The following is a 14,077-nucleotide window of genomic DNA, read 5'->3' as shown; positions in this document are numbered from 1 at the left end:
TGCGATACATTGATTTTAAATCAATTATGGATATACATACATGTCTTATAGATTTTTACTGTTAAATCCGTCTGTTTTATCTTAAAAAACTATTTAATTTTTAACTGAATATTTATTATTAATTTTTATCTTTTATTTCAATAAATGATAAATATTTAACTAGTTTTTAAAAATAAAAATAAAAAATGATTATTTAAAATTTTTTATTAAAAAATAGCGCACTGAACTGTTAAATTTTTCTTTATTTAGTTGTTTTCATTCGTAAAATAATTATGTAAGTATTAAAAATAAAATATTATCCATATAAAAACATATCACTGTTAAAATTGTGTATGTGTATTCACAAGTAGGGGTGTTCATGAGATGAGATGAGACTGAAACACCCTTGTCTTGTGTCATGTCTTGAAAAAAAGATTAGGATTGAATTTTTATCCCGTATCCTGATCCATCCTGAAAGTTGTCTTATCTTGTTAGGAATTAGGACGAGACTAGGACAGGATCGAAACATCCCGCTATCCTAATAAATCAGATAATGTCGAAAAAAAAATTTAGATAATAACATTCATTAAAATTTTAAATCATATAATTTATTAAGTTTTAAATCAAAACGATATAAGTACATAAATCACAATAATTTAAAATCAATTATTGAATTATATTAATTACAACGACACATTATGATAGCAATTATAAGTGATCTCTAGGCTATAAGAGCAGCAATAACAAGCAAATTAAGTACAATATCAAATCATTGTTCTTCTACTTTAGTTAAGATGTGCTAAGCTTATTACTCTTTTAAAAATAAAATAAGAAATGCAATATAAATAAAAGTTATTAAATAGATAAATATAAAAATAGATTATATTAATATAATTAATATATTATAAAGAAAGATATTACCTTATTTATTCTATGTTATTAAAATTATTAATATAAAAACTTTAGTTTTATATAAGAATTGCAAGCATTGAAATTATAATTCATATAATTAATATATTTAATATATATTTTTAAAATAAAAATAATAGATATAACATTTGGGATGGAAGTGACATCCCGATAGTAATCTCATGTCTCATCTTGTTCCGAACTCCTTTTATGTTCTGTCTCACAAAGTCCCGTTTCAATTGTTTTCAGGCCAAGATGATACCGGGCCAATCGAGATAGGTACAAACTGAACACTGCTATTTACAAGTGTCATTTTTAGATTGAAACCAAGTAGTCTCCCTTTCCATCTCAATCTCTGGCTGAGATGAAACATTGGAAGACGGTTGTGAACTCTCTCTCTCTCTCTCTCTCTCTCTCTCTCTATATATATATATATATATATTAAGATATTATTTTAAGTTTTATTTTTAAGTTATATCTTATTTTTATGACTTTTATTTTTATAGGGTATATATAATTATCAGTCCGAGAGAAAAACAAATAATGGGACTGGATAATAAGTCTAATAAGTAACAGTTCAATAGAACAACAATACATTCTTACTATTTCATGTGACAAATTAGATTTAATTCCTTAATTCATGTGGAAAAAATTTGTAGTCATTGATATTAGTAAAAGATTGACAATTGAATAAGAAGTGAAACAGTAAAATTTAGCAAGCAATAGGTAAGAAGAGATTTAAATCATACTTCATCATGGAAAAGGAAACATGAAAATAAAATGAACTTAAAATAAAAAAAGTGGAAGTTAGTCATGCCTGGAGTTTTTGAATAGCTTGGATCACAAAAAGGGGTATTAATTATTAGTTGACTAGCACTGACTTCCATCACGAAAAATATTCAATTCTTCAAGAAGAAAAAATTTTGAATTGAAGTTGGTCTTTTGCTTCCTTATTCACTCAGTCTACTAAAAAGTAAATGATATTGGTGTAGTTTCAGTTTCATGGATAAAAATGTTTTAACAATCACGACCGAAGGAATTATATTATTTACAATTACTTCTTGTCTGAATCAATTTTTCTCCAATCATTTAGTTTAAAATTGATATATTGATCATAAGATATATTGGGATATGATTTAAATAAGATGGGTTTGTTGCTAAATCACATCCCAATATGTGCTATGAAAATATAAATCACACCAATCAAAATTTTACAACTTGGGAAGGTGTATCACTAGAAGCAATATCCACGGAAAATATAATGTTTCTTGTATCACAGAAAATCACAAATAAAAAGTTGTCATTTTTCCTAAGCTATTAAGGATTATAAATCATAATGTGGAAATTTTATTTCCTTAGTGGTAAATAATAATCAATACACCATTAGTCAGTACTGAGTAAATAGTCAAAGTCAAGGTAAAGCATGAAAGAAAGATGATGATCCGACATATGAACAAGGGATAAAAAAATCATTATAATCATATAAATAAAGAGTATAAGAGTGTGGTAATTAAATTTTTTTTTTGCAATGTTTTAAATTTTAATTGGTTATAGATGCATATCTGATTTTAGTAAAAACTAGATTTTGACGTATGCAATGCATGGAAATATTTTTTTTTACTTGTTTTTAAGTATTGTAAAAATTTATTTGACATGTTTTTTTAATATTTGTAAGGATTTTTTTATCGTTTGAAGGATAAGCATAAAATATAAAAAAATTAAAATAATTTATTTTTGTGTACTTGTGATATGTTACTTTATGCAGATTTAAATTTAAACAGAAATTTATTCAGTTTTAAAATTTGTTTTAATCAAATATATTAAAGATATAAAATACTTTTTAATTTTATTTTATACAGAATTTCTTATTTTATGTGAGTTAAGATTTGAAATAATAAAAATTATACATCAATTTATACACATATTTTTTGTAATTTATATAAATTAAGTTTGTAATTTCATTGCAATAAAACATTCTGTTTTATTATTTATTATTTAAATTTATATTTTATAATACAATTAATTGTTTCATACATATACAAGATACAAAGTAGAGTTCCTACCCTTGCCAAAAATACTACGTCTTATATTATTTTTTATTATAAATCTTATAGTCACAAATATATATTTTTTATTATGGATCCCACACCTATTTTATTGTGGGTCTCACATGAGATTTTAGTTTATAAAAGTTATTTTTAAAAAATATATATATATGGTACTGTTCATTCAACTATAGGTGAACAGTAACCATATGCACTTTGCGCGCGCCGATTATGCATGATTCTCACTACTAGCTTCAGAGATAAGATTATCATAATACCACAAGATTATTGCCATATTTACCAATGCATCTGCTATCTCCCCACATTTTTTCTAAACATTTGTTCCAATTGTAGTTGTTTGACAATTTTTTTTGAATGAAAATAAAGCATTTATATGTAAAAAATGTTTACAAAAGTGAACAAGATTAAGATGATATCTTTTCAGCATTTGCCACCTCATTATAAAAGTGAATAGAGATTAAAATGATCCCACAAGTTTGCTCACTCTAATTCATCTCTAACTCATCCATAACTAGTTACTTTTCAAACATCCTTATTCAAGACATCTTTTCCCGCACCATTCAATAGCATACATAAAGGGTTTAAGTTATGGAAATTTTAAAGATGCTAAATCATTATTATCCAAAATGCAGTGTCACTCGCATTGATTTTATGGTTGGGACTAAGGCACCAAAATTGCAATGTCACAAAGAAGCCCCCCACATTTTTTGTTATGATTAGAAGAAAATCATATTTGTTGAAACCAACAATTTATGAAAAATGTTTTGTTCACTATTTTTCTTTAAAAAAAATTAAGAAACTTGAGGAGCAACATTACAAATGTATTGTAAGATGTAGGTGAAAATTCATTTATTTTAAAAATGAATAATTAATAACTGTAAATAAAAAGAAAAAATATAATTATTAGTTCTTATAATTTCATTAGGTTTTGCTTTTAATCATTATAATTTTTTTAATTCTTATAATTTCAGCAAAATTGGGTGACGTATATTATTGAGATCCTTATAATTTCAATATTTTCAGTTTTTATATAGGGATTAAAAGCAAAATCTAATAAAACTATAGAAATTAATGATTGTTTTTTCCAATAAAAATGTAAACATATATGACAATCAATTTCAAAGAGTTTACTTTTAATTAAACCTGCTTGCGTTTGAGATAAAACTTTGTGATACTTCATACCATAATATTTAAAAGAAAATGATCTATGACAATGAAAGAGAAATCCAATACTACACAGAACAAGAGTACATCCTTTTTAAGGCGAAAGATAACCCTATACTATGTGAGAATTAAAGAATTTGAACCCTACGTTACAAATTGTAATATCCTTGTGGAGGCCTTGAACTTGGAGGATAGCTAAGTGACACCAAGGGATCTGCAAATGGGTTAAGATTAGAGCCTACAACAAGCTGCATTTGCTGAGGATATTGATGAGGTACCATCATTGTATTTTGTTGTTGAAACATTAATTGTTTTTGTTGTTGTTGATGTTGCTGTTGTTGTTGAGCCAACATAGCCAATTGTACATTAGCTGGAGGGGCTATGTTGTTGGACATTGCAAAAGGATCATGCTGGTTCTGATTATGATCAAATGGGTTCTGTAGAGCCATCCCTCCATGTCCATATCTTGCATTTTGGAGTTGAAGTTGTCTTCTAGAATATTCATCCTCATACAAACTGTCTAGTAATAGCTTGTCAAACCCATCAGCCTAAACAAAAGGGAAAAAAACATATAAAAACAACAACAACAACAACGATAATATCTTCTTATAGTTTAAGGAAAATAAAAATTGATGCTTGACATCAATTATCCTCCCTGTCCCCCGGCCTCTCTCTCTGTCTCTCTCACACACACATACACACATTCACACCCTTTTCACTATGGAAAGGATTTGATTCACCATGACTTGGATTAAATTTAAAATTGGTGATATAGTGGCACAACTATACGTAATTGTTAAATTACAAGGGATGACAGTAGGCAGCCTTCAATTTAGTACTCTATCTGGACCTTAATATAGGACATTGTTAACTACTTCATAGTTTTTAAAAAACGTTAGGTAAAATCTTAATCTCTTAAAAAATTGTATATATTTTTATTTATATCCTCATTAAATACTTTATATAAGTGTTACAATAATGATAATTGAAATTTCAATGGATCATTTTTTTTTTTTAAAAAAGTAATAAATGAAGTAGAAGTATGGTTAGAAAAACAATTATAAAAACTACTTAATGCTCCATAGTTTGCACGAACCAAAGTTTCTAGAAGATGCCCTATATTGTGGTTTGGAAGGGTATATTCCATAAAAATGTAAGAAGAGAATGCCAGGTTCTGGCATGGATGAATGGAATTTAGTCACAGCACATTCACTGATGTGTTCTACCCAAGTCTGATAAAAATGTAAGAAATTAAAAAATGCATCCTTTGTGGTATTAGTCCTCATCTAGTAGGATGAAAAGCAATTGAAATTAACGGATAGAAGTAAGTAAATCAATGCCCTTATCTCCTTTTCTCTTTTACAAGATTCATCATTGCAGTGAAGAAATAAGGCAAGGGATGATAGGCAAGCAATCAAGATTAGTAGAGCGAAGAAACAAACCATTTTACCATCTGGAGCTTGATTGGTATGGTTACTCCTATGTTCTGTAACCAAAGCAAGTTCCCAACCAGAATTACCAGCAATGTCATTCAAACTACGCTCATTTACATTGTTCCCTGCATGAAGTTGCTAAGTCTCAAGATAAGCAATATAGAGTAATATTGAAATATAATGTGAAAAAGGAAAAAAATGATAGAAGTATGGTGTTAGGCCAAATGCAAATATGAGTTTATCTCCTTCCACAAATCTAAACGAGATTTGTATGGCGTTATAATCCAAAGCTCTGAGGCTCAAGAAGACTGAAAGACAAACCTCATTATAGTTGTATTATTTAATACATTGCTATTTCTACAACAAAGGCATGCATAACATAAAATCATATACATTCAAATATTAGAGTAAATTACATCAATCTCTCTTATGTTTTGCTAAAGTTATATAGACTTTTCTTCTATTTTCAAAACCAATACAATCTTCCCTAGTGTTTGCTAATATCAAACATACCGCCCCTCTGCTTTCAAAAGAAAAGTAAATTACACAGACTTCTACTGAGCTTTGTTGAAAGTTTCTATTAAGTTTTGAAAACAGATGGAGGTATGTGTAATTTTGGCCAAATTTAGGAGAGATCTGGATAACTTTATTTTTAATTTTAGAGATCTGTATGGATTTTGAAAATAGAGAAATAGCTCATGCAATATTAGCAAAACTCAAAGGAGGTCCATGTAATTTACTTAATATAAAATCCTGTAGCTGTACCACTGGTTGGAGGAATTGCAAGAGCCAAGGCATTGCCATCTTCCAAGTCTCGTGCGTTTGAACTTATTTCCTTCAAACCCTACAAAGATCGAAAGAAAAAACAAGGACAAAAAAACAAGAATGAAAAGGATGCAAATTTTCTAATGATGTGTCTGGATTAAGGAGGATTTGGATTTGGACCAAATCCCTCATTTGGATATACAAAAACTTATAACTTTGGCATTTCAAATTATAATTTCTTTATAATTTCAAATTTCTTTACAACCTGGTCATTTAAAATTTTGATCACTTCAAACATTTTATTCTATTCACATTTTCACTATTGATACCTTTATGATTTTTGTATATTTTCTCATCTCTTGTCAATTAAAAAATAAAAATAAACTCATCATTTCTAATTTTTTTTTGTTTCGAATTTTAGGTTATTTCTCTTTTTCATTTGAAATTTTCTAAACTATCCAAGCAAAAGATTTTAAATATATGGATTTTGTTTTTGTTAGCTCAACATAACTAACCCCAACCAATCAACTAATTAGCGATGCCATCACTTGAAACACAAGCTTTTGTCATCAAGTTTGGCAAATATATGGATTTGAAATGTGAAATTTGAAATGCAAGATTTTAAATTTTAAATTTAAATTTGTCAATCCAAACGCTACCTAAAAGTCAAACTAACAATATGAAAGTGCACACCAAATGACTTTAACATACCAGCAAATCATCAGTAGCTTTAGTTGAAATCAGAGGAGGCAACTCAGTCTCCACTTCCTTATCCTGTATTTCTTCCACTGTCTCTAATAGCCTTTCCTCATTTACGTCCTCAGCTTGTTTCTCAATCTTGTCTGGTTCTTTAGGTTCTTCTAGTTCTGGTTCATGAGTTGATTCAATAGTTTTTTGATACTCCTGATGTTGAATGGCATTCATTAAGGAACCATACAACATGCAAATCCATTTGGAACTCGGGTGAGTTTGAACAAGCTATTAGTTCAACCAAAACATTCAAGCATTCCTTGGTTTTTCTTCTAAATTTCTTCCTCAGCAATTATTATATGGAACAATACATATATATATATATATATCATGAATGCAATCCAAAGAGATAGCTCAGTTGGTAAGAGGAGAGAGCGTATCTCTACCAATCTAAATTTGGTTTCCTTGGAGAACAATTTGAGAATAAAATCTTAAACGTATGAGGCCAACACCAAAAATGCATACTTAAGATTGTGGGGTGGGGATCTACTTTTAGTCAGAATTAATCGATACTTTTGACTGTAATAACACATAAATGCATGTTAAAGAAAAAAAAAACAAACTGAAGGGCATACATCTCCATCTGCAAATCAAGATTTCAACCTTTCAAGGTGCCCCAGAACATGAAACCCATATTAAATTTATAGAGGAGCATATAAGGTTTATTTAGGAAAAAAGCAGCCAAGTGGAGTCTTCACCCAGGGTAGTAATTATTTCACCAGTATGCAGTATGATTCAACACAAGAAGGAAATATGGCGTGTTAATTTGTTTTCAATAAGGGCACAACATCAATGATTAAAGTAGACTAAAACAGCTATGTTTGACAGTAGTGAAGGGGCTATTTGAATCACCGGCCACAGAATTAAGTTGGACTGACTAGATTACTAGATATATATCATTCATGAATGGTACGAGAATAGATTTGCAGATAATAAGCTTTTATTTTTTGGCCAAAATTCAATCACAACAAATGGGCAACCACAAGTCCATTCAACTAGGCTTCAATGTAGAATAAATAATTATCTTTGAAGAGTCTTGTTAATCCCCAATATGATTTAGATTTGTCATCCCTTCCTTCAATAAAAAATAGAAATGAATGTATTGATTAGGCTTCAGGATGTCCTCAAAATACTATGGCTTACTCTTGAGTATTAAGTAGTTATTAACATTTCATTTGCATGTTTGAAGACTAGCCTTAAGGACGCTAGACCTACGGGGCTTGCTTACATCCTGAAAAAGATCGAATTAAAGTCTTTGAGAGACAAGTTGAGCTGAACCTAATGTATACCTAAATATAATAGATGACAGATGCATATGGGTTCATTGGAGTTAAGATACGATGTAAATACAATATAACTGTAAAGCTTTCTCCAAATAATTGACACATCACTTTCTCACCAATCTCTTTTTAACAGAACCCGTCTGTGGTGCTTCTTTGATGTATTCTCCCATTGTGGCAAGAAAAGATGGAGGTGGCTGTTTACAGAAGGAACAAAAAAACTTCATAAGAGAACCATTCATTCCTATCAAGTGAAAACTTCTCATTAAAGAAATGAAAAAAACCTGCCGTAATGTTGGGAACTGGAAATTCCTAGCAAGGTCCAAGCCCTTGCAATATTCATAGAAATTGGCAAGATATTTAGCCTGCATTATAATAATAAAATCTCAAGTGTTAGTTCAGCAAATCATTGAGGTCAAGATTGTAGTCATAACGGACAAGAAGAAGAATGCCAATGAAGAAAAGCATCATTACAAACCTGCTGGCCTGCTCTTTTATATATATTTAGAGCCTTCACAGCTTCATGTCTTGACATATCAAAGAACTGTAGGGAAATGTAAATAATACATAAAATGAGTTAGAATCTATGATTTACAGAACACAACAGAGCACATTAAACTGAGACAGAAGCTACCATGTCTATGAGATTTATAATTCCATCATTGACTGCACAATATATTTTAAAGCTCTCTTTTAGTACCTAAACGAAATTGCCAACAAAAAACATGTGTGAGAAAAAGGGACACAATAATAAATAAGAGATGCCAGAAATAGACATAAGTTCCTTTTAAGCGATAAAAATCCATGGAAGGTAGCTGCTAAGGATGAATTAGGCTGCAAAATTTTGCATTTCTAATTAATATGAAATCTTCAACTTGCAGCAGAGGCCCTTTTTTGACCAGTGTTATTTAAGATCATCCAACCCTGAGATTTGTTTTTCCACACTCAGTTTCACTGTGCTCATGAGCACACAGGAAATAATTTCAACAACTCATGGACATGGGTTGGATAGTTTCTTTTATATTTCTGGTCATGTTTCTTTAGCCATGCAGTTGCAAATGAGCATTTTAGGAGAATCAAATACTCAGATTTGAAAAATACTAAAAGCTAATAAATAATACCAACACCAATGCATATTGTATGAGAAAAATATTGTAGGCTGCTCCTTCAGGCTGCAAGAGATTAAAGCCAATTAAATGTCATCTCAAAGGAAAGCGAATGCAGCAATTTCAATGTTAAGGGATATGACTGATCAAATTGTGAGCATGCAGATACTAAACCTTAGTTTTCCCATTCAAGATTTACCTGACAACCAATAAGACGGTAAAGAAGTTGCTGCAATGCAGGTAGCCGTTCCAGCAGCTCATCAGAACGTAAGATTCTTGTTCTGCTGTGTGTCTGTCACGATTAGGAGTTCATTATATTCTGCACATAGTAATCGTTCCTACATAGACTTAAGTGGATCATTTTAAAATTATCTGCGTTTTGCCTTGAGGTGCTAAGGAGGCTGATGTTTGGTGGGCTACAATGAAGACCAACTTTAAGTTATGAAATGGTATTATGCCTATAGTAGTAATGCGTAGTTATTATAGATATGTAGTCATTTCCACGAAAAAAAAAATAGACAAGTAATCATTTTATTTTCTATTTCAATAGTATATCATATTCAAAAATTGATTGTACGAAGAGAAAGCTTTATCTAGGATAGATCAATTTTTCTTCTATTTGCATAAAGCAACACCAAGTTTATTTGAGTAGGCCCTACATGGAAGCTTTAAGTCACATCAGCATTTAAAGGTAACTACTGCACCCAACTTAATTAAAGCTTTTAAATCACTTTTTATATTTTATTGTAGAAGCTTTTCACCTCTTTTTTCTCAAGCACAGCACATTACCAGCATATCAGTCACTAGCGATTAAGAGTACATGAAAGGTCCTATATTTTATTCCTCAAATCCTACCACTAGATCTCGCAACCTTTTTCCCTTGTTTCCCAAAAACAATAATCAAATGTATGGAAAGTTTAGAATGCAATTTCAAATAACGATAATTTCACACCTGAGTGACTGCTGATGTTAGAGTTAAAGGCTCAGATTCAATGTCATATCTAAGGATTCTAAGACATTCTAGTCTTTCTTCTAAAAATAGAGCATATGTTCGAATCCATGCAGAGCAATCCCAAGCTGCACAAAGAAACCTCATCAGGTATGAAATTCAATAGTAAAAACTTACATAAAAGTTCTAGACTAGCTAGTAAGTCAAAAAAGTACACCAATTAGTTTGAAGAACCAGGTTACCTGTAGGGCTTGAATCATCTAGAAAATTGGATATTTGGAGAACATTTCCCCGACGTGAGAAGCTCAGAAGTTCTTCTCTGAAGGTAGGATCACCCTCTCTTAAAGTCCTATGAATGACTATTAAAGTCTTTATGGCAACCTGTCATATTCATAAATAAAACTCAATTAAGTTGAGGTGCATGTCAATGAAGTTTGAAAAAATTGTTTCCTCATGGCAAGGAAAGATCTTGTTATTGTTAATAATAGATCACAATGGCGTCATATAATTCATGTAACCAACCCCACCCAGTAGAATAAGGCTTATTGTTATTATTGTCATGGCAAGAAAAGATGTTGTTCATGGTAAAACTGTTCAAAAACATATTTCCTCTCTTAATAGACTGAGTTGAGCTTGTAGACCATGCTGCATAATAAAGTCCACTATGGACATTCCATATCCCATTTGTTATGACAGTGCAGTAGAGCCACAATTTCAAATTTAAACATGAAATAATAAAGTGTTTCTTTCTTTTAAAGGTTGCTCATAAGTAGAAAAACAAGGATAGCAATTTGTTTAACAACGACAATCAAAGTTCAAACACTTGTAGGGTTTTTGCCGTACTATATTTTTTTTATACCAAGGTTTGTTTAGCTTTTAGTGGTTTGAAAGAAAAAAACATGTCAAAACACTAGTAGGGACAGAGAATTTACTATCCAACTTTTTGTTTTGGATAGTCTCCTGGACAGTGCATGAATGCAGTAAGCCACATCTACTCGTGGTTGGTGTGCTGATGTTGCATCGAAGATTTCTGCATTGAGTTTAAGGCATAGTAGGAGGGGAAAAAGAATAAGTATATTCAGAGTCACTGAGTATTTAATCAATGGAAAAGCAAATCCAATTTGTAACGCAAGTTGATAACCTGCTAATGATTTCATTCAATCATGCTCTTCAATACAACCATGTGAAAAGGGAAAAATGATAGATTGGTTAAAACGTTGCTTTTAAAACATGATGAAAAGCTTTAGGGGGATATTCTACGTGAAACGCAGCGACACAAATTCACCAGGTGAATGCAATATCAAAATTAGAAAAATAAATATAAATATAAATATATAAACGAATAAAGAGTAACGATTCATATAAACTAACTCACTTCGAACATGACGTTCCTTGGGAGGATATTCTACGTGATTGGTAGCCTTTACAATTGCAATATCCAAATCCTTCAATAAAGAAAATTGAACAAAGCTAATAAAGCATGAAGAATGGTTTTTCCTAAACATGAAAATTTTGAACATCAAGCTTGATATTTTGAACGAAAATGAAAATGGGTAAAAAAAAAATTACCTTATATTCGCTATTGACCTTGGCAATACCAACCTTTGTGGAGTCCTTAAGGGCACCATAAGCCTTTTTGAAGCTCTGAAATGTCCCCATTCATTGATGATGAATTTAATTTTTGTGATTGTAAATGAAGGAGGGAGAGAAAGAGAAGGAACAATAATATGCTTCTCCTTCTTCCTCCTCCTCCTTTATCTCGGTGACATTGTCGTTTTCCAACGACAAAAAGAAGCCAATAAATCTCTCTTTCCTTCCAGATTGTGCGCAGGAGTTGCAGCGAGAGAGGCCAATTCTTGAAAGGGATATTTTGGTAGTTTCAAGTTCCTGAGGCTTAACTAATTTGAGAAATTTGTTTAGAAATCTCTGTCATGTGGCACAAAAGCTTCTGTAATTTGTTGGTTGATTCTGAAAGTAAAATAGAACAGGTGATTATTTCATTTTGCTTTTTGTTTTCTGGCATGCTATATTTTTAAGGAAAAAACAGAAAAATGGAATGGATTTCTTTTGGTACTGTCTTGCTTTTTGTTTTGTTTTGATTTTTTTTTAATTTTATTTGCATCTTTCAAATATGGTTTGTTAGTTTACAATAGTTTGTTTTCAGATCAAAGCTTTTAAGGGTAGATAAAATTTACTCCCACCGTTAAAAAAATATTTTTTTAAAAATTTAAATGTTTAAAAATATAAAGTATTTTTAGTTTTTTAAGGTATAATCATTATTTTTTTTAAAGTACCTCTATTGATAATAATTTTATATTTATTATAGGGTATTTAATAAGGATAAATATAGAAATACAGGATTAGTTTAAAAGCAAGTAACTACTTTATTAGAAGTAAAATTTGATTAAAAAAGCCTTATATTTTGAATGGAGGGAGTAATTATTATACCTTCCTATCTAAAATTATAAAACAATTTGGACAAGATTACATATACAAATAAAAATAATAATACTTTAAAAATTACATTTTAAAATAAAAATTTAAATTTATTAAAATGATTTTAATATAACTTTAATTTTATACACATAATCATTATATTACAATTGTTTCAATTCTCTTCCACTTAAATGGTAATATTGGTTATATTGGAAAAATATAATTAGTAAAACCTTATCTTTGTGGAATCATCTTATATTTTGGAATAACAAAATACTACTTTTATTTTTATTTATAAGACATTTTTAGATAAAATTACACATATTAATAAAACTCATTAAATACACTTTATAACTTTACTTTTAAAAAATCAAAATGTAAAGTTTCAAAAATATATTTTATTTAATACTCCACTTGTAAAAAAATATTAAAGTGAGGGAAAATATGGAAATAGCAATATTGAAAAAATATTATCAATGAAATATTATTTTTGTCAAAATATATTACATTTTGAAATGTCGAATTTCCTTCAATGGTGTCTTGTAAATTAAGACAAAAGGAGTACCTCCAAGATTATCTTATAATTTAAGACAGAAAAAATTATAATTTCTTAATTAATAAATTTATTTTAATTTCAAGTCTTAAGTTTTAAATTTAATTTATTAATTATTTAATTTGTTGTTGTGTATATAAAAACCATTTTTTGGATGTTAAGAAGTTGACACCAGATGAGTGGTTGTATGCTGTGACAACTTCTCTATTTGTTGCACTTTTGAATGATTTTATGAGAAAAGGGGAAAGGATGAGCCAAAGGTGTGATAACGTGGGTGAAAAACAATCAAGGACATGCATAAGCTAGCTATTTTACCTATAGGTTGTATGTTATTTTGTTTGTTTTAATTTGGCAATTTGTACTTTTGTTTGTTATTTTGTTTAAATAAAGACAAATTTCATTCAAATAAAAAGATTATAAACAAGCAAAAGGCCCTCCAAAAAAAAAAATCTAAAGGCTCATTATAAAAGATAACACAAAATCAAAAGAAAGTAAATGGACAACACAAGTAGACTTGTACCAAAACAAACTCGAACAACTATTAAAAAAATCTTAAAAAAACTATACTCAATAAATAATGTGATTGATTCGAGCAACTTTGTGGTTCCATCCTAAATTATTGATGATTGTAGATGTCTTTTTACTTTTGCCATATTCAGGGGAAGGAATATCCTCGCCCACCTTCTC

General features: G+C 29.7%; 1 protein-coding gene across 3 annotated transcripts; it reads right to left on the bottom strand.

Moving 5' to 3' along the window:
• Positions 1 to 4,106: 4,106 nt before the first annotated feature.
• On the bottom strand, positions 4,107 to 12,314 carry LOC129319281 (putative clathrin assembly protein At5g57200). 3 transcript variants are annotated; one of them, XM_054964294.1, is made up of 15 exons: positions 11,971 to 12,314; positions 11,777 to 11,846; positions 11,334 to 11,431; positions 10,644 to 10,782; positions 10,405 to 10,529; positions 9,652 to 9,744; positions 9,468 to 9,518; positions 8,981 to 9,046; positions 8,825 to 8,890; positions 8,631 to 8,711; positions 8,466 to 8,543; positions 7,028 to 7,219; positions 6,317 to 6,395; positions 5,561 to 5,676; positions 4,107 to 4,666 (listed from the first exon to the last, which is right to left on the bottom strand). In XM_054964294.1, the coding sequence occupies exons 1-15, from the start codon at positions 12,058 to 12,060 to the stop codon at positions 4,268 to 4,270; spliced, it is 1,743 nt and encodes a 580-aa protein (XP_054820269.1). In that variant the 5' UTR covers positions 12,061 to 12,314; the 3' UTR covers positions 4,107 to 4,267. The 3 variants fall into 3 exon arrangements, with proteins under 3 accessions (XP_054820269.1, XP_054820270.1, XP_054820271.1); XM_054964295.1 differs by having other exon boundaries at positions 11,342 to 11,431; positions 11,971 to 12,041; XM_054964296.1 differs by lacking the exon at positions 11,334 to 11,431 and having other exon boundaries at positions 11,971 to 12,035.
• Positions 12,315 to 14,077: the final 1,763 nt, after the last annotated feature.

The sequence above is a fragment of the Prosopis cineraria genome, unplaced genomic scaffold (genome assembly GCF_029017545.1).
Source record: "Prosopis cineraria cultivar Desert tree isolate PC_DT_omini unplaced genomic scaffold, ASM2901754v1 PC9, whole genome shotgun sequence".
NCBI lineage: Eukaryota > Viridiplantae > Streptophyta > Magnoliopsida > Fabales > Fabaceae > Prosopis > Prosopis cineraria.
This window is presented reverse-complemented; position numbering and strand designations above follow the sequence as displayed.